At 38.1% G+C, this 24,923-nt stretch overlaps 1 protein-coding gene across 2 annotated transcripts in view; it reads right to left on the minus strand.

Moving 5' to 3' along the window:
- Positions 1–820: 820 nt before the first annotated feature.
- The window catches only part of TENT2 (terminal nucleotidyltransferase 2), a 53,627-nt gene continuing 29,524 nt past the window's right edge, over positions 821–24,923 (minus strand). For both annotated transcript variants that reach the window (XM_068422419.1, XM_068422418.1), the window contains 5 exons: positions 24,644–24,687; positions 16,818–16,954; positions 10,491–10,582; positions 3,565–3,644; positions 821–1,677 (listed from right to left, as the gene is read on the minus strand). In XM_068422419.1, the coding sequence (XP_068278520.1) occupies positions 1,603–1,677; positions 3,565–3,644; positions 10,491–10,582; positions 16,818–16,954; positions 24,644–24,687 (428 nt within the window). In that variant the 3' untranslated portion in view covers positions 821–1,602. The remainder of the gene's footprint in view (positions 1,678–3,564; positions 3,645–10,490; positions 10,583–16,817; positions 16,955–24,643; positions 24,688–24,923) is intronic.

Below are 24,923 nucleotides of genomic sequence, written 5' to 3' on the forward strand. Positions count from 1 at the left end.
AAACTTAGACATGCATGAAGTTTTGTGTCTCCCATCCAGCTCATTTGAAATAAATTTTTGCCACATTTGAACACGTATGTCTCTTCTTAGTTATCCTACACTGGGAAAGTTTTACATTTTCTAGACAAAGAGATAGCCAGCACCTTTTTTTAAAAAAAGCAGCCCCCCTTCTCCCCAAAATCCATCTAGGGCTTGTAGAGCATCTTTGAATGCTCTACAAAACGTCATCCTGTACTAAAATCTTGTGCTTCCATTCTACATAAAGCAGGTCAAAGTGATTGTTTTCACTGAGACCAAGTTTACCATCTTATAAAGAGGAAGGGCAGTGAGGGGGGAATGTATGCATGGATGGAGAACATTTTAGTGGATTGCTAGTTGGATTAAAACTGAAGACTTTACATTGCAGAAGGAAGCTATTTTAAGAAGCAAGCCAAAATCTTACATAGGCTACCTCATGATGAAGAGTGTAGGAAGTAACCTCGCAGCATGCAAATAGTTTACAGTTTCTAGAACTTCTAAATTGTAAAATTTGAAATAAATTAGAACTTAAAAGTTTGCACAAGAAGAGATAATGCTTGTTATTTTACATAGTTAGAAGGGTTTTCACAATCTCTTTAGAGACTGCAATAGATGAAACTTTTACTTGTACACAAATGCAGTGCAGAATAGCCTATAGAAGTTTATGATTTGCAACAGGGGCCTTACCTTTCCAGGGCATTTCCTTTTCTACTTAATTACAGGAAATACTTTATGTATGCAGTACGAAATAACATAAACTGGAAAAATAAGCTGTCTTCCATATATAAACTTTATTCCACTGGACACCATACCAAATATTAAACAAATGAAAAGATGAACTTGACATCAATGGTAAGTATAGTTTTAACAATTAATTGGTCTTCAATAACAAATATATGAGAGGCACAAATTGCACTGCAGCAGGTCAGGTCTAAAAGAGGATTCACAACTTTTGTCTGGAAAATCTGAAATTTTCAAGATTACTTATTTAAATTCAATTTACAGCAGTTGACCAATTTACAAATATTTACACAAAATCAAAACAGAAGCCCAGCTTATTGTAGCAGTGGTAAGGTTGTGGGGTATTTTGGCATTTTTTCTGTTTTGTTTTGTTGTTTTTTTTTCCCCCTGGAACTAAGCAGATGTAAAGCATGGGCTGTCTGTTCATCAAGAAGTGGGTACTGTGCGCAATGCCTTAAGGATATAGTCAGGCTTGCACACTGTTTAGCTCTGAAAGTCTTTATTTCATGGTTACATGTGTCTGAATTAATGATTACACAGATTATGGAAACAATAAATCACTATATTCCCATACTTTCCTTAAAATGGATTTATTCTTATGGTTGTTGTTTGTGTTTCTTCTAGAAGTCAACAACACAAGCATTTTCAGAAAGTATCTTTGAATGAACAGCTGTATTAACAAATGTCGATAATAAAATATGCTATCTTTCTTATAAACATTTCATTAACAAAAGTTTACAGAGAAAAACATGTAATAAAAAAAACATGGGATAACTGCCTCTTGATTTTGACACTGTTCTTTATTTCAGCAGAATCCAATAAGAAGAAAGTGAAAGAAGGTGGTTATCTTTTCCGCATGGTTTTTCTTAAAGGTAATACACAGTTCAGGTCTTTCTTGTCTTGTAATACCTGCCAAGACTGGGGAAAAAAGTAGAAGGTTTTAAAAGGCTAAATATCTTTGCCATTAATACTGAAATACTATTGTAAACAGTAAGCCTCACAGATCCACAAAAATAAGGTTGATATTTTTTCCCTTCTTGAAAAGAAAGGGGTTTTGTTTTTTTGTTTGGTTGGTTGGTTGGTTTGGTTTTTGTACACAAAATGCAATGAACTATTGAGGAAGGAACAGCCTTTCAAGAAGAGAGTGGATTTGTAGAGACTGAGATGTTATCGTTATTTAAGCATTACATTGATATTCTGACCGCAAAATAACTGTCTCAAATTTGTATGTCAAAGTTCCTGATACAAGCTGTTATACTTGGGCATTTCCAGAGCTTAATTGCGTCTTTAAAATAGGTTATTTCAATTTTCTTCTGTATTCTAGTGTGAATTCCAGGACACATCTGCCACATCTTTTAGGCCATGAACCTGCAAATAACTGCACCGGCCCTCCTGTCTTTACGCAGAATTCATTTAAACCACAATGTGTAATGAAAACCACAGAAAGAATAATCTCTCAAGCGCAATGAGACAAACAGATTCCTTAGGCTTCTTAAAAAAAAGTGCAAAATATTTAAATACTTGCAGTTTTAAGCAACTGTCATTTCTTATGGTTCCCTAGTAAAGAGGAAATATATTCAGGGCTATAACACTCCAGTATATAGGCTTTCAGACAGCTAGGATCAAACAACAGTTTTTGCGTTTTTCAGAAAACCAACACAGGTTTGAAACCAATTTTTTAATTGAAAACTCTGAAAACAGAAGTTCACTCTGATTTCACAGAACAGTGAGAGCCCAAAGTACTTTGTAAACCACTGCTTTAGCAGATTCACAAAATCAAATATTTTATGTAGAAGTATGGGAACAGTTCAGTATTTCATATGCTAACATGGTTAAATAGAAGGAAACTGACATTTCTGAACAGAATTACAAAGCAAAAAAGTTATCCTTTTCTGACTAAGGCAACACCTTGTAGCATTTGTTTTATTACAAGTATCTGGCATTGGTTTCCTTTTTGCTGGAAAAGCCCTCAACATATTTAAGGACTTGATCAACTGGAGTAAACAGGAGCCTCCAATGACAGCCTAAGAGGGGAGTCTAACTGATTAAAGCTGGAAGCCAGTTCTGTGCACTAATTCCCAGTCATAGCTACATTATGAATAGTCAGAGATCTCAGAAAACTACAATTTGAGCTGCAATTCCAAATGCAATGCCTATGATAGGAAACAAGCATAAAAGAGAGTTGGTAGCAAGGATTTTTAGAAAAAGGATGTTTAACCAAGGCCTAAATCTTAGCTTGCTTCAAAGTGTCCTTGCCTCCTCCCCTGACTGGAACAGCGAAAGCTCCAGTTTGAACTACTCATGTTCTAAAATTATGAGTGTGGTTTCCCTAAAGAAAAGTACCAATGTAATTAAGTTGTCAAAAACCACCAGAAAACCATTAGTTGTGATATTTATAAAAAAAGGGATAGTAAGAAGTATAAAACATTGTTTATTATCTGTCAAATTCATGTAGGAATAATGAAAGAAAAATAAAGTTGTAATTCTAAAGCTATTAACTATCATCAGAATTTTGCACACATATGAAAATCTAAGACAAAGTTTACTATTTCAAGTTCCCATTCCAACTTTTAAGCCTGATGCTTAATGGCAGACATTAACAAATACTCTTACTATATAATTTTCCACAATTTAAAAAAAAAACCCCACATTTCTATTATTTATTTATTTATATTATTTATATAACACAAAGCATAAAAATATTCATAACAAACATCAGAAACAGGCCGGTTCAATGACTAGCATTTGTATAACTATCTTTAAAACCAAAGTGACTGGAAAAATTAAATGAGATGTACTTTTTACCTTCAGAAATTCACCTCTGATAGTATCAAACGTCTGTTTTTCATGTACAGCTCTAGCAGTGTTTGTCCCATCAAAGGGCTCTGTAAGATCAAACACAAATATTAAGTGTTAAAAAAACCCCTAGAGCTAGGCTGTCTTCACTGAGCAAGTAATCAGACAAACCCGGAAGAGTCAACATATCATTGCTTTACAAGAGTGTTTTGAGTGGCTGATTCTACTTTGCTTCTCAATCTTTATTTCTACATAATATTAATCCAAAAAAAAGCGCCCCAAACCCTATATGGTCTAATGGTATATAATCCATAATAAAGTCAGGTTATTATATCTACTGAAGCACACTATAATTGTGCTGAATTTATGCATCAGTAATTATTTGTTACTGCTTAATTGTCTGTGATGTCATATCCAAATATGATTTTGCATATGAAAATGTTTTGAAACTTACTACATGTGCCTTCTGGAACTGTTCACTTTAGATTCACCTCATTCAACAGCTTCTCAGCGAAATACAAGGAGTACAGTAAAATATTTACTATAACTTTTTATATATCAACTGCTGTAAAAATGTATTTTAACAATTCATATCTATTCTTAAATATCTATTCATAAATTAACAGTTTGGGGCTTCCACCTTCTTACAGATTACAGATTTATGTGATGTTTTCCCTTTTTTTTGGCTAACATAATTAATAATTTGGAACTTTTTTTTTCTTTCAACTGAAGGATTAAAAAAGTACTCCTTGCTACTGGTAGGACTGCCAACATTAAAGCAATAGAGACTAAAAAATTACTATGCAGAGACTATGCAGAATCACAGAATCACAGAATCAACCGGGTTGGAAGAGACCTCAGGGATCATTGAGTTCAACTGTTGCCCTGACACCACCCTGTCAACTAGACCATGGCACTAAGTGCCATGTCCAGTCTTTTCTTAGACACATCCAGAGATGGTGACTCCACCACCTCCATGGGCAGCCCATTCCAATGTCTAATAACCCTTTCTGAAAAGAAATTCTTCCTGATGTCCAACCTGAACCTCCCCTGGCGAAGCTTGAGGCTGTGTCCTCTTGTCCTAGCGCTAGTTGCCCGGGAGAAGAGGCCGACTCCCACTTCACTACAACCTCCCTTCAGGTAGGTGTAGACTGCAATAAGGTCACCTCGGAGCCTCCTCTTCTCCAGGCTAAACAACCCCAGCTCCCTCAGCCGTTCCTCGTAGGTCAGACCCTCCAGACCCTTCACCAGCTTGGTCACCCTCCTCTGGACTCGCTCCAACACCTCAACGTCTTTCTTGAAGTGCAGGGCCCAGAACTGGACACAGTATTCAAGGAGCAGCCTCACCAGTGCCGAGTACAGAGGGATGATCACTTCCCTAGACCGGCTGGCTACACTATTCCTTATAGAGGCCAGGATGCCATTGGCCTTCTTGGCCACCTGGGCACACTGCTGGCTCATGTTTAGCCGGCTGTCAATCAGCATCCCCAGGTCTCTTTCTGCCAGGCCACTCTCTAACCACTCTTCCCCCAGCCTGTAGCACTGCATGGGGTTGTTGTGGCCGAAGTGTAAGACCCGGCACTTGTTCTTGTTGAACCTCATGCCATTGGTCTCGGCCCATCTATCTAACCTGTCCAGGTCCCTCTGTAGGGTCTTCTTACCCTCCAGCAGATCGACACTCCCACCCAGCTTGGTGTCATCTGCAAATTTGCTGAGGGTGCATTCAATCCCTACGTCTAGATCATCTATAAAGATATTGAGCAGCACCGGTCCCAGAACTGAGCCCTGGGGAACACTGCTAGTGACCGGCCGCCAGTTGGACTTTGCCCCATTCACCACCAGTCCCTGGGCTCGGCCAGCCAGCCAGTTTTTAACCCATTGAAGAGTCCACCCATCCAAGCCCTGGGCAGCCAGTTTGTCTAGGAGGATGCTGTGGGAGACAGTGTCGAATGCCTTACTGAAGTCTAGATAGACTACATCCACAGCCCTGCCCTCATCTACTAAGCGGGTCACTTGGTCATAGAAGGAGACCAGGTTGGTCGAGCAGGACCTGCCTTTCATGAATCCATGTTGGCTGGCCCCGATGCCCCGATTGTCCTGCATGTGCTGTGTAATGGCACTCAGGATGATCTGTTCCATTACCTTGCCTGGCACCGAGGTCAGGCTGACAGGCCTATAGTTCCCTGGATCGTCCTTCCGACCCTTCTTGTAGATGGGCGTTACATTTGCTAATTTCCAGTCAGCTGGAACTTCTCCAGTTAACCAGGACTGCCGGTAGATAATAGAGAGTGGTTTGGCAAGTTCATTTGCCAGTTCCTTCATTACTCTGGGGTGAATCCCATCCGGGCCCATAGCTTTGGGGGTGTCCAACTGGCACAGCAGGTCACTAACTGTCTCCTCCTGGATTACGGCAGGTTCACTCAGCCCCCCGTCCCTAACTTCAGGCTCTGGGGGCCGAGTCTCCTGAGGACAACCGGTCTTGACATTAAAGACCGAGGCAAAGAAGGCATTGAGCACCTCTGCCTTTTCCTCATCCCCTGACACTACACTACCCTCCTCATTCAGCAAGTGGTGGAGGCTCTCCTTGACCCTCCTTTTGCTGTTGATGTATTTGTAAAAGCTTTTTTTGTTATCTTTGACCGTAGCAGCCACTTCAAGCTCTAATTGAGCTTTGGTCCTTCTAATCTTCTCCCTACACGACCTGGCCACATCCCTATAGACCTCCCAAGTTACCCGATCCTTCTTCCAGAGCAAGTAGGTTCTCTTTTTTTCCTTAAGTTCTAGCCTAAGTTCTCTGTTTAACCAGGCCAGTCTTTTTCCCCGACGGCTTGTCTTCCTACACACCGGGACAGCCTGTTCCTGAATATTTAGCAATTCCCTTTTGAAGCATGTCCAGCCTTCCTGGACTCCTTTGCCCTTCATGACTGATTCCCAAGGGACTCGGTCCACCAGCCTCTTAAACAGGCTAAAGTCAGCCCGCTGGAAATCTAAGGCAGAAGTTCTGCTCTTGCCCCTCCTTATTTCCCCCACTATCGAAAAAGCTAACATTTCGTGGTCGCTATTCCCAAGACGGCCACCGACCCTCACATCTCCCTCTAGTCCTTCTCTGTTCACAAACAACAGGTCAAGCAGGGCCCCTCCTCTAGTGGGCTCATTTACCACTTGCATGAGGAAGTTGTCCTCCACACATTCGAGGAATCTCCTAGATTGCTTCCTCTATGCATTGCAAGGTGCTACAAAACAGATTTTATAATCTTTTTTGCCTTACTAGAGAACTGCTTAAGGAACACGGTATGTTTCATGCTGGCAGAATGTGTGAAAGTCCTTAAGGGCCACAGAACCACAGAAGTATTTGCTAGATCAGGTAGCTTTTTTGTTTAGTTGGTTATGAATTGCTTTTATTCAGATACAGACATATAGTAAAATAAAGCATTAAACAGACAGCAGAAGGGCTTATGCCGTTACGGAGACTGGGACTTCAAATTTGGAACATGCTCTACGGCATTGGGTTTTTATTTCTGCAAGCTATTTAAATTCAGAAATTGTTTCATGCAATAAATGTTGTATTTAGCAGGTTTCTAAAAGGTTTCTCTTCAGACTACCTATAAAATTTTCAGTGGATGTTTACAGGCAGATTTATTTTACTTTAGAATGCATCATACATTCAGACTGGAAGAAAAAACTGGCAATCAAATGAAAAAGGTTCATAGTCCTCTAAAGTCAGTGGCATAACTTGACACAGTGACCTACTGCCACTAAGAATTCCATGTCCCTTACCAGTGAAGCAGTACAGCATTTCTTTGTGTGTCTTAGACGTGATATTAACTGTTTCTTAAATGCTAAGACCTTTATGTACTTTATGTTGAATCAAGGGATATATATTTTTTAAAGCAACAAGAGCAAAGCTGTACAAGCTTCTGAAACCATCAGTGGGAAAAAGGGTACTCTAGTCACAAAAGCTGACTCACATCTTCCCTTTATTCTTCCTGCATATTTACTGACTGTCAAAAGACAAACTCATTCCCTGGAGTGCAGCATGAATAATTTTGCAATCAGCTACTATTTACACCACTACATTTTCTAACCATCAAGACAGTGACAGTCCATCGTAAGTTATTTTGCTCACACACAGAGATGAGAATATTAAAAGAAAAAAGTAATACAACTTCAACACTGATGCTTGGGGGAAAGGCTAAAGGGGATCATCTTTCCAAATGAAAATATAAGAAATCATAACACTTCAGAACTGCTGCAAACCAAGCCCTGAGGAATTATTTTTAACGTGGATCTGAAAGATTTGAAAGTACAAGCATGAATCGGGTGCAGCTTACACGGCTTCTGATAGAATTTCCCTAAATGACTATCAACTGAATTGTCTCACAAAATTGCCCTGTTTCTAGCTTTTCCAAACTAGGTCTTTTTCAACAGGAGAGTGCATGACATTTTTTTTATAGACATGATCTAAACTGAAACCAGAACAGTTGCTAGCAATTTAGAGCTTCTGACAAGGAATGTTCACAAACACTAGCAAAAAGCAGTGCTCTCTGTACCCCCATAATCGTAATTGCCTGCCAGATTTTAAACTGTCTCAAAAGAGCATCTCTACTATATTTGTTTCTCTAACAGCAAAAATACAAGTGAAAATCAGTCTTAGGGCCAATAAAAATTAAAACAGAACACAATTTTTTCCTCGAGCAAGCCTAAATCCAGTGCTACATGCAGAACTACAGCAACTTGCAGGCACAGACTTGCGTAATCTATCAACAAATATATTTAAAATATTTTAAAAAATATATGCAATAATACCAATTACTGAAATTTTAGTCTACTAACTGGAAAATCTGATAAAAGACTTGGAAACCAGAACATGTTGACATGTTTAGGTAGTTTTTAAAAGCTTCTTCTCGAAGTACACAGAAGTTTATCTACATACTTTGTTAAACTAGTTCAGCTTAACAGCTGTTATAAACATGAAGCCTACTTTGAGTTGAAATAGGAAATTTAATTTTTCCCTTCCAATTTAGAATAAAAAACCTGGTATATGAGGTTAAAAGCCACCCTTAATAAAATCTTGAAGCACATTGTAAACAGGAAGGAATCAGATGTGCCACCTATAGATAATTTTGCTTTTTTAATACTACAAATGCAAGATGCACTCTTAAGGAAAATCTGTATATAATCAAGCCCGTTTAATACAAATTCTAAAATGCCTATTTTGTAGGCTGATAGTCTATTTTCCAGCCTGACAGAAAGAAAACCTAATTATTCAACCACTTTGTAATGTCATTAAAAAATTGAGAGCTTGAAACCCACAGCCCCCCACAACACAAGCAGATCAGCATCATGTGACAGCAGCAGACACAGCTGCCTAGCATTCCCACCTCCCACATTCAGACCAGAGCCTTGGCAATGCCTGCACTGCACTAGCCCGAATCATTTCAGCTGTGCAGATACTCCAATTCTTACATTGGAGACTGCAGAGTCAAGCATGCAGTCATCTTTCAGAGTATTTTTTTCCCCTGTGGCTGGTAGTTGATTATTTTCCCCAAAAGTCAAATAAAGATCACGTGGCTTCATGCTGCTGCCTATATGATTACAGCCAAGTTGGTGAGCTCTGTGCCACAGAACAACTAACTTCACTGGTAGGTATCTATTCTCTGCACAGAGCAGCAGAAATGAAGGAAATAACATGCATATACTCATGGGTGCACTCCCACCCCCAACAATCTTGAGGAATGTCTGTTCAGCCACAGGACTTCTGCCTTATCCCCCTCCTCCCACAGCAAAATTTTCCCAGTTTCTAACAACTCTTTCCATACCATTTGGCTCCTGTCCAAGTTATATTCCTCTTTTATCCTAAAACTTCAACTCTTGATATCCTGATTATAATAACCTCCATTTATTTACATCCAGGGCCCAGGCCACCTCTCCCATTTCAAAACTTCCCTCTCCACCCCTGTGTCCTAAACCACCTACTTCTAATTCTGCTCCCATTCCAACTTGGCTTCTTATCCATGGTCCCTTGTCCAACCAATTCCCCTTCACCTCCTGCATTCTGATTCTCACTCCCCTTTCTCATCTCCTTGTGTTAACTTTTTCCAGTTACACAGCGTCTTTCAGTGCCTTCCCAGCTTCTCTTTGCATTCTCCTAATATCTCAATCCTTCTCTTCATCTATTTTCTCCTTCCGTAGTCCAAGCTTCATCTCCTACACATGCTAACTGTTCCATCTTCTGCATGTTGATTCCCCACTGCAGTTGAAAGGCATCAAGATCACATGAAGCAGGTTCCCCGTATAGTGCTACCGCCCAGTTCAGCCGGCACTAAGAAGGCTGAGACCTGCAACTCCAAAAGGTAGCCTGGGTTTACCCTCCTGGGTTTACCCTCCAGTTCTGGAGGGCATCATACAGCCTCTACAGAAACTGTACGTTCACAAGCCAGCCAAAAATAGTAGTCATGAGGGGATCGACATATGCATAATCTAGTCACTGCTAGGACTTAGGATGCCAGAGCATTTCTAGAACAAAGAATATTCTTTGAGAGGAATCTCAATATGTGCCCGCTGTGTTTTTTCAGAAGCTCAATCTTGGCAAAACTGATGACTATTTTTGCAGAGCAGGAAAACACATACTACTGTCATAAAGGCCATTCCTTGTTAAAGTCCTAATCCCTGTTCCAAAAGTAACAGGGCAATGAGTGCTCTTGAAGAAAAGGTCAGGAGAACTATTTTTAAACACTACAGAACTTAAAGCTTCCTTCTCAAATGTTTTTGGCGGGACTGTTTCCAAAACTGTTTACATTGGTTAAACTTAATTTTCTACATAAATATATTACATGTATGCATCATTAAAACACAACCAAGGTAAAGTCTAATTGACAGAATTATGTATTTAGTGTCTTAACAGTTAAAAATTTTAATGCAGCTTTACATTTTACCTTCTACACAAATAAACTTCTTTCTCCATTCAATACCATCAGGTCTTGGAAGAGCTTTGGCCTCACGAACTGAAATCATTTGATGGCTCCAACTAGGGAAAAGGAAAACAATTTGCAGAACTTTTAACTCTTGATTCTAAATTAATAATATCAGTTTACATTAAAAAATTGTCAAATTTCTATGTCATAAGCCTGGATAACACAGTACTTTATAATAATGAGTAATTTAGTGTAACAGTCTAATCTTCATAATTCACCATATAAGAGTAATGAATGGTGGCTAGGATACAAGAAAAATTTTCCACAAACAGAAGCTTATTTACGAAAACATCTGCAAAACAGAACATCACATGTATCCATCAGTAACATATATTCACAACAGAATAATTTTTTCAAAAAACAACATCATATTGAATATAGACACCTACATTTATTTCCAAGTTCAAAAGAAATTATAGCCTCAAATCTACCTTTCAGAATTGTCTGTGGGGAGAAAAGGAACATAAGGAGTTTAAGTGCAGATGAAGTCACATACTGCATTCCATTAAAAAATATTCGACAGTATAAAGATTGCTCGCTTACAGCCCAGCATTTTTGGTGCAAGGAACCTATTATTAGAAAACACTAACACTTTGTATATGCTGAATTTTAGATCTCCTACAAGTGTAACCAACAGAGCAACAATTCAAATATGTGTTTGAAGATATTCTACTGCTTTCTGCACACAATTTTACAACAAAACCACAGGAAATGATCACACTGAAACAGGAACAGCATGCAGTTTACAGGGCAATCTTTACAACGTGCCAAGCATCTTTACGATCTTTATGATGCTTGGCACAACAATATGCCAAACATAATGGAACCCAAAGCAACCACTTACAGTTTTATGTTCTTATCTACCCAGCCAGTTTTCAGCTGCTCTTAACTAAACCAGGGAACTACCATATCAGCGAAACGCCTGGATCACCAACAATGCATCATCATATGCCCTGACAAATGGGACTTAGAAATAGCTGGGTAGTGTGTTGCTAGCTGTACTGGTGTTATGTACACCTGATGTGATCACCTGACTGAACCAGTCTTTTGACATAATGGAAAGAGAGAGGAGCTTGGCTGGGTGTATGAACTATCTGTAGTAAATCTCTAAATATCAACTGTAAAGCAAAATTCAGTCTATAATTAATCAGTTAAATTTGGAAGAACTCTGTGCTCCCTAGGCCACAGATCAGGTGTCATAACTCCATTAAGTCAGTGGTGATAAGACAGTTTACACCAGCTAAAAATCCATGCCTGTTATTCTACAAATTATCTTGGATACAACTCGTGATTAAAACGACTTATGAAAGAGAGCTGTTTAAATAACCGTACTTCCATAGAACACGTACATTATTCTTCTATTTAAGAATATGAACAGGTCCTATTTCAAAAAGGTGCAGGACACAGCATATGAAGTATGGTTTAGGATACCTCAGATTACTTATTCACCCACTGCTGTATATATTTAGATTTCTCTTGATATATTCTTTAGAAAGTTATTACAGGTGATGATCATTTCTAGCATTCAATGCAAACTAAAGCTTTCATTCTAACCCATCACTCTCCCTGTCCTTAATTCCCATAGTAGACTACTTTTTCAAGAATTAGAGATATTGTGAAGTATAAATTCTTTCCTATCATGTCTTTTTAATTAACTACCATCAACACAAGCTTAACAAGAAGCTCAGATTAATTGCTAAAAAAAAAAAAACAAAGAAACACAAAAGAGAAAAAGCATGTGACTAGAGCATCAAAGCAGCTTAAACTGCAGCTCCACAACATTGGTCATGAGCAGAAGCAGCTGACAGTTCAACTTTTCTTAAAAATCAGAGAGATCCAGGCCAGTGGGGAAAAAAAAACCCCATGGAACAAAGTATTTGATCTGTGTTTGGTTAAACCAGGCAGTATTGTTTTACTTCAAACACGATTCTTCCCTTGAGTTCTTTTTCTCTAGGTTATACTTGTCTTGATTCCTCAGCAAAAAATAAAAGTCTTTATAATACAGTGCTTTAGCAAAAAGCAACAAAAAAGGTGATATTTCTAGCTATTTAAACAGCTTTTTATTTAAACTTGAAAACAACTACTTTATCTCATAGTCTCCTTAAACCTTCACTAACCCTGCCTTGGTACCAAAATCAGCCTGAATTAGAAATGAATTCTCAATAGCAAATGATCTGTGTATCAATTTTAACCATTTTCACTTGTACACAATAACTTCATTACTGCCAACACAAAGCAAATATTCTCTGCATACACACTTTCAATCCATAAGTTAACAATAACCATTTAAACAGCTATTTTAATTATCAGTTATTTCTGGTGTCACTGCACACATTAGGTACATGCTCCTCATGGTGAAGGCAAGAATTTCAAAGAAAACAACCAGGCATTTCCAGGTGTAAATCTGTATGAATACACTACAAATAGATTAAAAATCCTATCTTCTCCAGAGAGTTCTTATAAGCCAAGGCTACTTGCATAAATACACTAAGATGCATATAAATTGCAAGCATATTTAATTCAATACGTTATTTAAAAAAAACGATCCTTTTATTTACCTGACTAATTCTACCCTGAAGAGAGCCGTGAGCAACTGTATTTTATATTTTTGTCACACTAATGTAACCAATCTTTTATCATGTCCACGAAGTACAACTCAATCCGTGAACAATCTTAAAGAACTGCTACATAACTTGAAACAATAAATGTAAGAGAAGTATAGTCCCAAAGGGCAATCTCTAGGTTCCCAGCAGAACTTCAGGGGAGGAAGGCCTTGCTTCAAGGTCTCGCTTTGTAAAGAGACAGCCAAGTGAAAACCTGCTGCCTTCACTCACAGCTGCAGAAATGAAAACAGACACTCTCTCCAGAGGGCCTGGTAAACACAGACCAGTTTCCAAATACTTTCTTTTGAGAACACCTCCATACATTTTTTACTGGGTCACATTCACTGCGTAATCAGTGGACCTTTGATAGTTAAACTGGGGTTATAAGCGTACTTTTAGCCAGCTGTATCATGCAAAACATTATGCAGACTTGAACTCTTATGGCAAGTTAATTATACAACCATGTCGGCAAATCAAGCTTTGCCATATGTAGCGTGTAAGTCCAATATATGCAGCAATTTCCAAATCACATTTTTGGTAACTTATGAAGGGGGATAAAAATTATTTCTTCTGGACACACTGAAAAATCCCAGAGTAGGACTGTGGAATGTGCACTGTATAAATACATGGTAATCATCAATTTTCTGAAAGAGCTTATAGACCAAATAAACAAAGCAGATTAAAAGCATAAGGGAAAAAAAAAAAAACACAGCACAAGGAGATAAACTTACTCATGGCTGCACAGCATGCAAGGTTCCTGATTCTTCCTTTGTGATGCTCCTGTTTCTTCCTTTGTGCCCTACTCTGTGGGTCCATCCTGCGCTTAAATATTATTCACTACATCAAGTAAAATTAAATATAGATTTTAACTGAAATACATATTGGCCTTTGCTACGCTGAGGGGGAAGTTTAAAACAATGTCCCTCCATCTTCCCTTCATCTTCCTGATCAACAGATGTAAAATAGTTCATCAGTGAAGCATTCTGGGCAGGTGGCGTCAATGACTCTTCTGTCCAAAATCATGATATTCACACATGATCTGATCATTCTTAATTGCATGCTGTTCTTTCAGCAAAACAGATCCTGCGCATCAGATCTGGTAGTGTTGTGTCCTACTCCATAGACAAGAATCTACAAAAGTCACCGTTACGAAAATTGAACTAGTACTCTTTTTAGTAATCTTTTCATCAAACACATTACAGTCCAATAGTGAAAGTTCACTGGCACAGCACAGGTGGTTTAAATGTGACCTAACTTAAGTTACAGTATCTGAAATATAATCTCAAAATTTCTGTGCATAAAAACACTAGTATATGTTTTACAGGGAAAGCAAACACTGAAAAAAAGACCAATTACAGCAATGAAAATATTCAATACATTCAGGAGTAAAATACTACCTCTTCCACGAAAGGTAGAACCAACAGAGCCCTGTGTTGTGTGTATTTAACTCTTACCCTCATTCCCACCTATAACATTGTTTCCATCAGCAACACCAAAGCAAAGATAAGATACCGTGGATAGCATGGCACTGTACTTGTTCTCATCCGCTGGCTATCACACACACAAAAATGTTTAAACACTATGTCCTGCCTGCCTTTTCCCCAGCATGGACATTAATTTGGGTTTCTCTTCTCCAGCCAATTACCAGTTTTTAATGAAACTATACGGAATTTTAGTATCTTCGAGACACACACCCTGCTCCTTTCAAACAGGATTTATAGTTGTCAGGGATACACCGATGGTCAAGTATACAGTACACTTGACTAAGTTTTATTTCTGTAGCAGAAAGAGTTAAAAATAATATAGGTTGCTGCATTAGGTGCATCATTTCCTGATATGACTTCTCAGCTATGTAACACTTTAAACACAGGAATTCTAATGGCTATTTTTTACATTTTTTGGGGAGGTTTTGTTTGTTTGCTTGTTTTGGTTTGGGTTTTTTTGTTTTGTTTTAACCAGAATATGACTAGTCAAATGTTTAAATACTTAACAGGTACTTAACACTGGAAAAAAGACAGATATTCTTTTTTTGTTTGGTTGGTTGTTTTTAAAAAAATCTTTTCTTCCCTTGATGTCAGCAACTATCCTATCTCCACTGTCCACTTTTTCAAGCTTTGTTTTAACCAGAAGCTCCCCTGAGCCTCTGTGATTAAATTTAGGTAACAATTTTTCCTCATCTATGATCATCATGAAAAATAATATTCAGGGATTACCATCAGTTCAAGTACTGATATTGCAGCGTTGTTAGTCTTCATACTTCTTAGTATATCCTGCATGTGTAACAGCAGGCAAAAAAAAAACCCCAAACAAGTCTTCCTGGACCAGCTACTGACTTACAGAAATCTGCTCTTCACTGTGTTCACAAGCACCCCAACTAGAAAAGTCAAATTAGATATTTTTCCTGCATTTGGACAAGATCTTCTATGCTAGGTTTGCAGAGGCAAACCAGAAAGTTCTTCCTTAGTGCAAAAGAGATTTACTTTCTTATATGAGAAGATTAACAGCTCGTTATACGGATAAATAGTAAAGGATGCATCTAGCCCCACATAAATTAGGAACTTCAGGATATCCCCCAGCAGTGTCTTCTGATTTACTTGTTTGGCAAACAGCACCTTGCCAGCTGAAAAGACAGGTACTCAGAAGAAACTTAGGACAAAAGACCATTCCCTCATCTGCAGAGATCATTTATGTGAAAATCTCTCAGAACCAGGCTTAAGCATGCACAAAGTGCAGTTAGTTCATGAATTGCCACAGGACATATGGATTTAGCTTACATATTCTATGTGTGGTGCACACCTCAGGAATGTTTTCTTATAACAATTTAATGATTGTTCACTTCTTACATTGAAGTAAAATGTGAACACTTCAAAAATTATAACGAGTATCCAGCAGTTATATATTTTGTTCTCCTTCCAGGAAATTGATATGATGTACATACACAGGACAGCAACATATATGAACCAACTGCCTCAGAAGCAGCTTCTTTAGAAGATCTTTAAGCTTATTGAAATACAACCATTTGGTATTTTATAGGGACAAGTACTTTTTCTAAGAAATTCTTGATGGCAATTTGGCAAAATGTTCATAATCTACAGCTTTCTCAGATGCCCTTAGCTCCTCCTTCTTTTCTGCAAGAAAGTCCAGATGCCAAAATTAAACTCAGATTCAAGCAAACCGATGAGCTTAGTGAACCAACTACAGATGGGAGAATTCTTCACTAGGTGTGGCCTATATTGATGTATATTATAGTCAAACTAAGGAGCCATCTGGTCAGTTACCTCCATTGACTTGGGACGACAGAAGACAAGTGCAGCTATTAAGGTCCAAATAACTCATATCACAATCAATACCTTAAACTACAACTAAGAAGATTAGATTTTTCTTGCACATGGACAGGCAGTTTTAGAATAGCATAATACAACAAAACCCAGCCCTTTTTAAAGGACAAAGCTCTCTAACTTCTGGCAGCTTTTACAGGATAGGATGCTTGGCTAAACAAAAGATCTCAGACACACTTTATCAGCATTCCTGTTGTCCTTTAGTCTTTTCACCCATTTCGTCTCTGTCAGTTACCACTCCTGCATTACTGCTATTCTTCCTCTTCAAGGGTTATAAAGCGACATATTGAATAGAAGGAATGAAAGTTCTGCATATTCTAAAACACTAAGATGAGCTTATTACTTACTCAAACTCTGTGGCATAATATTTGAAGAAGCCTATTAGCAAATCTCCCAGGCTCAATCCATTTTTTGAGAGGTAAGGAGGAATGGTACATGGAGCTCGATGAACAAGATGCAACTGCATAGTAGGATCAAAAGACTCCTGTCAAAATAAAATCAGAGAGTATGTATATACACACACAGCCTTAATCTAGGTGCATATATTTTTCACAATTTAAAAGCTGCCTATCATTTGCTTATTAGAAGTTCAAGGACAACTTACAAGCAAAGGACTCTATTTCTCTTGTGCTCCTCTGTTGGATACTAGTTACTCCCCCTGAAGTCAGGTAGAATCATCTTGCACGGGAGTGTCCGAGACCATCCCTTGCCTTCTGTTTGCTAAAGAATTTTGACATGGCAGAATCTCTGAACTGGACTTGCATTTACACCCTAGTAAAACCACATGAGCAGAAACTGAGTAAGGTAGCCTGCACTGAACTGGCTGCAGTTGAACCAAGATAGGGCAGGTGAAGCTAATACACTTATCACCAAGTTCCCATAACTGTGGTACAGAAACAATCCAAAAGGAAGGCTTGACTTATTTTTCCCACAGCATAGAGTTAAAATTCCATTTAAAGCCCACTGGCTCTAATATGAACCTGCATCCTCCCACATAATGAGTTCAAAGACTGCAGAAGCACCTCCTCTAGCTAACCTATCTGAAAGAATAAAAAAAAAGAAGTTATTAAAAAAACCCTGAATACACAGAACGCAGCATTTAAGCTGAAGTATGCTTTTCTCTGGTGCGGGGGGCAAGTGGGGAGAAAAAGTCAGGTTTGCTATCAACAAAAGTCACTATTGCCAGCTTCAAAAGGAATCTACACAAGACTAAATTAACATGGTTTTGGATCTGCTATACTGTTTGGGCGTTCAGTGCATCCTTTAGGTTCTTCTGAGAGACTCCGGTACATGGAGAAGAAAATACCTTCTCTTGCTAGAGAAACAATTTTTAAAACCTAGTAATACCAGGATACTACATTTTACAGCAATGTTGTGTATTTTAACAGAAATTAACCCAAGATATAGAAGGGCAAGCTTTACATTTACATAAAGAAATACATATATGTAAATTTAGGAACCTATTCAGTCATTACTGTGTCTCCTCTCCCACCCCTCTGTTATTTGAAACAGTAGTATCAGGCATGACTCAAACTTTATAGTACTAGATTATCACTAGAAGCACTATACACTGTAACATTATTTCCATGTTCACAGCTGGCAGTGCTTCCTCTGAGAAAAGTATGGTTAGTGATCAAACCAGTAGGACTGGAAAGTTTGGGACTCCCATCCTCTTTTGCCAATTGCAGTAAAACTTCCTGGAACGTCACGCAACACCTTCTGGGTAAAAAGGCCATTCTTCCAGCTATGAAAAAATTCAAGTCTTGTTCTCACATAATAAAATATTATTATAGTAAGCAGAGCTCAGAATTTAACAGCTTACAATTCAACAGAACACACCAAAACCATGGAGATGGACAAGACATAAAAAGCAGATACACAGCATATAAAAGGGGAACAGTTGTTCCTATGTTATACAGTATATACAGTTTTAACCCCAAAGGTAATCAGAGAGGTATAGAGTGAAAGTCACTCCTTGCCCATTCCCACAGAAAGATGTAGGAGAGTCACAACAAATTAAGTTAGTATTAGCAGTAGAACAGCTCATGAGGAAATGGACACAGCAGGGGAAAAAAAAGGAATGAGAGCAAGGGCTGCTGACCTCCAAACAACACAAAAAAGAAATGCAATTAAATTACTACAACAGATGTCTACTAAGACTAATAAGTAAATGTTTGGACGCAGCAGACATCTTTGCTGAAAAGGAGCACGTTTGGTTTTTTTTACACTTTGAATATTCAAATGCCTGAGAACTTCTCAATTGCAAGAACAATCTGCCACCGCAGTGAGGCTCGCACACTGAGCAGCTAAAAAGTTAGACTTTCGGATATTATTTTTCAGAATAATAAATAAGCTATTTTCTTTAGCACTATTACAAGCTCAGAGAGGATGTTGCTTTTTCTTGACCTTAAGTACATTTTATTTACATTTTATGTATTTATCACAATTAATTATTTTTTATTAGTTTGTACATCATTTGAATAAGAAAAAATAAATGAAGTTATACTAATAGCAAAAGACAATATACCAAATACAGTTGTAACAAAACTTACAGCAAAAAAGGAAAATACATGTGTGCCTGTGTGTGTATGCTTACACCCAGAAAAAAAAAAGAGGAAAAGGATATCAAGTACAACTTTATCCAAAGATATTTTTTCAGTAGGATTTGTTAGCAGTTAATGAAATAGGAAGTTACAAAACCTTGCAGTTTTAAAATCACAAATCTGTATTTTGAAAAGGGTGACTATGATATAAGCACAGTCCAGATGAAGGCATTTTTCAGTATATTTAGTTGGTCTGTTCCTTCACTGAGTTTGCAACTGATCAGAAGTCATGTAAGCAGCAGTTATAAAACTGAAAGACTCCTCGTTTGCGGATGAGGAAATGTACCACATTCCAAAGCTTCCCACCCATGGCAGAAGAGATAAAATTCCTAACCTGCCTTAGAAGGCAATTTTCTAAATCTTCATCTAGTAATTAGGATTAAAGCTCTTCAATTCTGCAATCTAAAATTATGACATTTAATTTTTTTTTAATTTTCAAAAGCAAGTTCAATTTCATGAAACCTGCAGTTCCAAGTTTTACCATCTATATTAAATACACTTGCCTCATAAAGGTCAGGCAAATCAAAGTTTTCGTAACTCAGAAAGACATTTTCCTTCAAAAAATAAATGCATATTATTCTATACAAGTGCTTTAGTAAAAATGCTAGTTACAGTCTATAGCAGCTAATAATTTAAAAACCCAACCATCCCGTTTAAGAGACACATATATAAATAATTCCCATCTCCACTTGTTTTAGTGGTTATACCACTATGAAAATAACTCTTAAAAAGACAGCTAAGTATTACAAAATGTAAAGCATGCCTGAAATTGCTTTTCTGGAAGAAAAGAAGATGTTTTTACACTAACTACAGCAAACTGTTAATCACTTGTTTCTGATATTGTTAGTCAACTTATTTTTTTTTAAACACTGGGAGCTGCTGTGATGACACAAAACTGGGAGGAGTGGCTGACACAACGGACGGCTGCGCAGCCATTCAGAGAGACCTGGACAGACTGGAGAGTTGGGCGGGGAGAAATTTAATGAAATATAACAAGGGCAAGTGTAGAGTCCTGCATCTGGGCAAGAACAACCCCATGTACCAGTACAAGTTGGGGGCAGACCTGTTGGAGAGCAGCGTAGGGGAAAGGGACCTGGGGGTCCTAGTGGACAGCAGGATGACCATGAGCCAGCAGTGTGTCCTTGTGGTCAAGAAGGCCAATGGCATCCTGGGGTGTATTACAAGGGGTGTGGTTAGCAGGTCGAGAGAGGTTCTCCTCCCCCTCTACTCTGCCCTGGTGAGGCCGCATCTGGAATATTGTGTCCAGTTCTGGGCCCCTCAGTTCAAGTAGGACAGGGAACTGCTAGAGAGAGTCCAGCGCAGAGCCACAAAGATGATTAAGGGAGTGGAACATCTCCCTTATGAGGAGAGGCTGAGGGAGCTGGGTCTCTTTAGCTTGGAGAAGAGGAGACTGAGGGGTGACCTCATTAATGTTTATAAATATGTAAAGGGCAAGTGTCATTAGGATGGAGTCAGGCTCTTCTCAGTGACACCCATTGACAGGACAAGGGGAAATGGGTGCAAGCTGGAACACAGGAGGTTCCACATAAATAGGAGGAAAAACTTCTTTATGGTGAGGGTGACCGAACACTGGAACAGGCTGCCCAGAGAGGTTGTGGAGTCTCCTTCTCTGGAGACATTCAAAACCCGCCTGGATGCGTTCCTGTGTGATATGGTCTAGGCAATCCTGCCCCGGCAGAGGGATTGGACTAGATGATCTTTAGAGGTCCCTTCCAATCCCTAACATTCTGTGATTCTGTGATTCTGCTGATCACCACATGTAGAAGGAAAAAAAAAGTGTTTCATCTTTCTGAGATACAGAAGATTTGTTATGGAAGAAATTGCTATTAACAGATTAGAAAGTTTTACATGTGAAACCAAATTAATTATTGATTAAAATTGGGTATGGGGAAGATTTAAAACTTCTGTCAATCAACATATACCAATATTCAATATATCAATAACAAACACTGTAGTTTGTTGAAGGTCATTTCTTAACATAGCAATCAATCAGTGTCCAGTGAATATAAGGTCAGACCAGCCACAGGATACCTAGGCTCATTTTTCTGCTTTGCCACAGACAGCCCATGAAGATCCATTAGCCTCAACCTGCCCTCGTTCACCTATTGTAAAACAGGGATAACAGTACTTTTCTTCATGCCAAAGGGACTCGGGGAATAACTAGATAAACAGAACAAGGTAGAGCTTATAGATTCTGCACATAAGGGAAGCTGATAATAAAACCGAATTACAGAGCATCCTTCAAACTAACTTAGTTTCAAGTAGGACTTCCCTGTAAGCTCTCCCTTCTTAACTTGCTTTAGAAGGCAAAAAATTCAGCTTATTTTAAAACTAGTCGCTTTTAAAACAATTCACTTGCTGTGTCTTTGCCTCATGCCATCTTAAGAAATGGAAAAGAAATTCAGGATCTGATCGAGGAACAAATGATAAATGAGCTATCCGTTATTTCAAAATACCCCAGAAAAAGGGACCCCCAAAGTCTTTTTTCCTTTTTTGCTAGATCTTGGTTGGCCGATTTCTCACGGAAACACTAATATTCAGCAATATGCTTCACGTTTAAGCTACATAATGCTTACACATATTCTCATTCCACCTTACACACTGGAAAGGAACACAAGAATACATCAAAAAATCTTTACATTTTAATATCTTGATGTATAAGAAGCTTAACTCTGACTGTACAAGATTCTTCCTTCAAAGAAGTTTACAGTGGTAACATCAGCATAGTATCTTGCCATTTTTGATAGGTATCTATATTTGAACACATAAAATAGCCTTCCCCAGTCTTAAAAATGGACATTTAACTCATGTTCGTACTTTAAAAAAGTGCAACATGAAGAGTGAAGCAAATTGTGTCTGTCCAAGGACTGATTCCTGTGCATGAAGGAGCTACAGTAAGCACCATCCCACCTTCTACTCCACCCGTTGCAAGATATGACTGCTTGTGAAGCTGAGGCAGCAGAAACAAAATGTGCTCGTGCTAGAGTCCACAAAGTTCTCAATCCAGAGCACTAGTGGAGCCCCACCTACATCTGGATTTAAGCTAATACGCCAGGCTGCTCTGGAACATTGGAGACTCAGGTACATGTTCCCTTCTGATTGCCAGCTGCAGCAATGTTCATCTCTGGCAAACACACCGGCAAAACAACCAGAAGCCATAATAGCCTAAGCCACCACAGGTTCTCCAGAGCTCATCTGTAAAAGTCCAGACTTGGAGGCAAGTTCTATATAGACTTCAGAACCGATCAATACATTTTGTGGACTACTCTCATCTACTCCAACTGGCTGGGGGGTGCAGGAAGCCCCATAATCCAACCCCACATCTGATACAGTCCAATAGTCCCTCTAAACTAGCGGTTGCAAAACACGTAAGCTTGATGCCAGGTGGAGACGCCCCCCTGTGGCAACAGAATGCATAGGTGGGCAGATCTGTTGGCTTTCCAGGACTTCTCACCCTTCGCATCTGCAGTAGGGATATACTGAAGTCACAGAAGCTGCCTTTTGTTTCTTCTTCAAAGCACAGAAGTATTTTCAGGCTGCAGAAAGAGCTGCAGACTTGATTTTGAAAAAAACCAGATGTAGGTAGGGTGGCTTGTTTCAGAAGGAGAGAAACAGTATTTATGTGTAGTATTAGAATGGAGACAGCTTTGACCAGCTACAACCACAAGAAAAAAGTATGGGTTCTTTGGATACTGACATTTGCCTGTGCAATGTAATTATTACTGCAAGCTACAAGATCAGAATTGTTTTGGTGTATTTCTCATTTTAAATTTCTCTGCAATGTCAGTATTCAGAAATTGTAACTTTCATAATTTTTAAACAATTAATGGAGACATTAAACCTAATGGAGACAATAGACTAAAATTATATTTGCAAATTTCTAGCGTATTTGTTTTTAAATCTTAATCTATAGTTTTGATTTAGTTTTATAGTAAGCATGTATAAAATATTCTTTTTATTTTCTTAGCAATCCTAGAATATGTAGTCTATCCTCCAAAGGCAAGATAACTAACAACAACAAAAAACCCACGTTGAAACAGAGTAAAAAATGTTATTCTCACAGCAGTGTTCCAGAAACACAGGAACCTGCAAGTGATTTACCACTTTCACATGACACAAGATAAAACCTTGCATTTAGTACAAATTCATTAGATCTTTCAGCTTATGGTATTATATACTTTTGCTTTAATAATTTAAGCCATTAATATCTGTATAGTGCTCTGAAGGCCTTTACACAGTTCTAACACCACAAACATAAATGTTTGCATTATTATTACAAAGGAGTGAAAAGTTACCAATTCTTACACTTGTTTTCTTCAAATTACATGCTACACAAAACTTAAAATACCACAGCATATGAGCTTTAAGCAAACGTAATTAGCAAATTTAGCAATTCAAAAAAAAATCAGATAAAGCTAAGTGTACAAGAAACGAAAAACAGCTTCTAATGCTTTTGAGCACTAATAATGAAGAAATTAGAAGTTATATATTACAGTAAAAATCAGAGGAAAAAATAAAGACCATAAAAATTTAGCACAGGTATGCCTAAGCAGGTTTACAAAATAGAAATAAAACTGCAGTGTACTATAGCCAAAGCTTTCTTTTGCATCTTGATTATCCTAATTACCCAAAATGGCTGACACCACAGTATTTTCTCCCTGATGTACAGCATCATCAAACATTCCCATCTCAGCATTACAGGAAATATATGCAAAAAAAAAGAATGGCTTTCTGATGCTACCTCAGCACAATCATCAGCAACAGTAGAAAAACCATACATAAATAAGGACACCAAACTATGGCAACTATGAATAAAGAAAAATTTAAAAAGTGACACGTGAGAGGAAAGGTAAGGAGGAAGGAATTGAGGAATTTCTCTAAATAAGTTATAGCATAGAACTATTCAGCAATAGCTCTTTTGTCTTCAGACAAATATTTAGGAGGGTAGCTCTTATTTCTAGGTAATCTTTAAGTCTGACTAATTACAGTCCTAATTCTGCAGAGGATTCTGCACACTGATTCACAGAGTTCTCTGGAAACAAACAGAGTATGATCTGGACATAAAAGCAAAGTCCCAAAAAGGCATTTTCTTGTTGGACTGAAGCTCAATTTTGTGTGGTCTCAAAAGTATCCTTAGTAAACTTGTATTATTCACTCTCTGCACCCAGAAAGATCAGACAACTCAACAGCTGTGGGAAAGTATGGAATTCTGAAACACCACAATTGGATGGAAAAAACACTACTTAACATATCAAGAAATAAGAATCAGAAAGTTACAGATGACACGGATATTTTCAGGCCAGCATAAAGAGAATTAGATCAGCAGCTCTCATTAGCACTTGTTCCCAGCTGTGTGTGAAATCTCATATGCTGTTTTCACTAAAGAAATGATCAAAAGCAGCAAATAACCTTTTTCATGCTTATGTTTAGTGTATCAATGACCAAACTGTGTTTAACTTAATACATTAGAGATATTTAAGAATTCATATATTTCAGATAAGCAGCTTCATACACATATATGATGTAATAAATTCATAAGAAACACTTACTGGGTAATTTTTTTGGATGGACGGAAGGATGGGTTCAGGTAGGGCTATAAAAAAAAAGTTTAAAGTTGCTGTGATTCATATAATTCACAGGAAACAATATCATATCAACTACACCAAAGGGTTGGACTGAAATTCCGTCTTAAAAACTTCTATCAAGAACTTCACTTTAATGCATTTTGTGAAATAAAAGTTATTTAGCAAATCTTTCTATTACTATATTTTGTATATAGTAGTATAAGGAGTTAATTCAGTTAAACGAAGCTGTTATTAAGATACTACT

This window comes from Nyctibius grandis, chromosome Z (assembly GCF_013368605.1).
Source record: "Nyctibius grandis isolate bNycGra1 chromosome Z, bNycGra1.pri, whole genome shotgun sequence".
In the NCBI taxonomy this organism is placed as follows: Eukaryota; Metazoa; Chordata; class Aves; order Nyctibiiformes; family Nyctibiidae; genus Nyctibius; species Nyctibius grandis.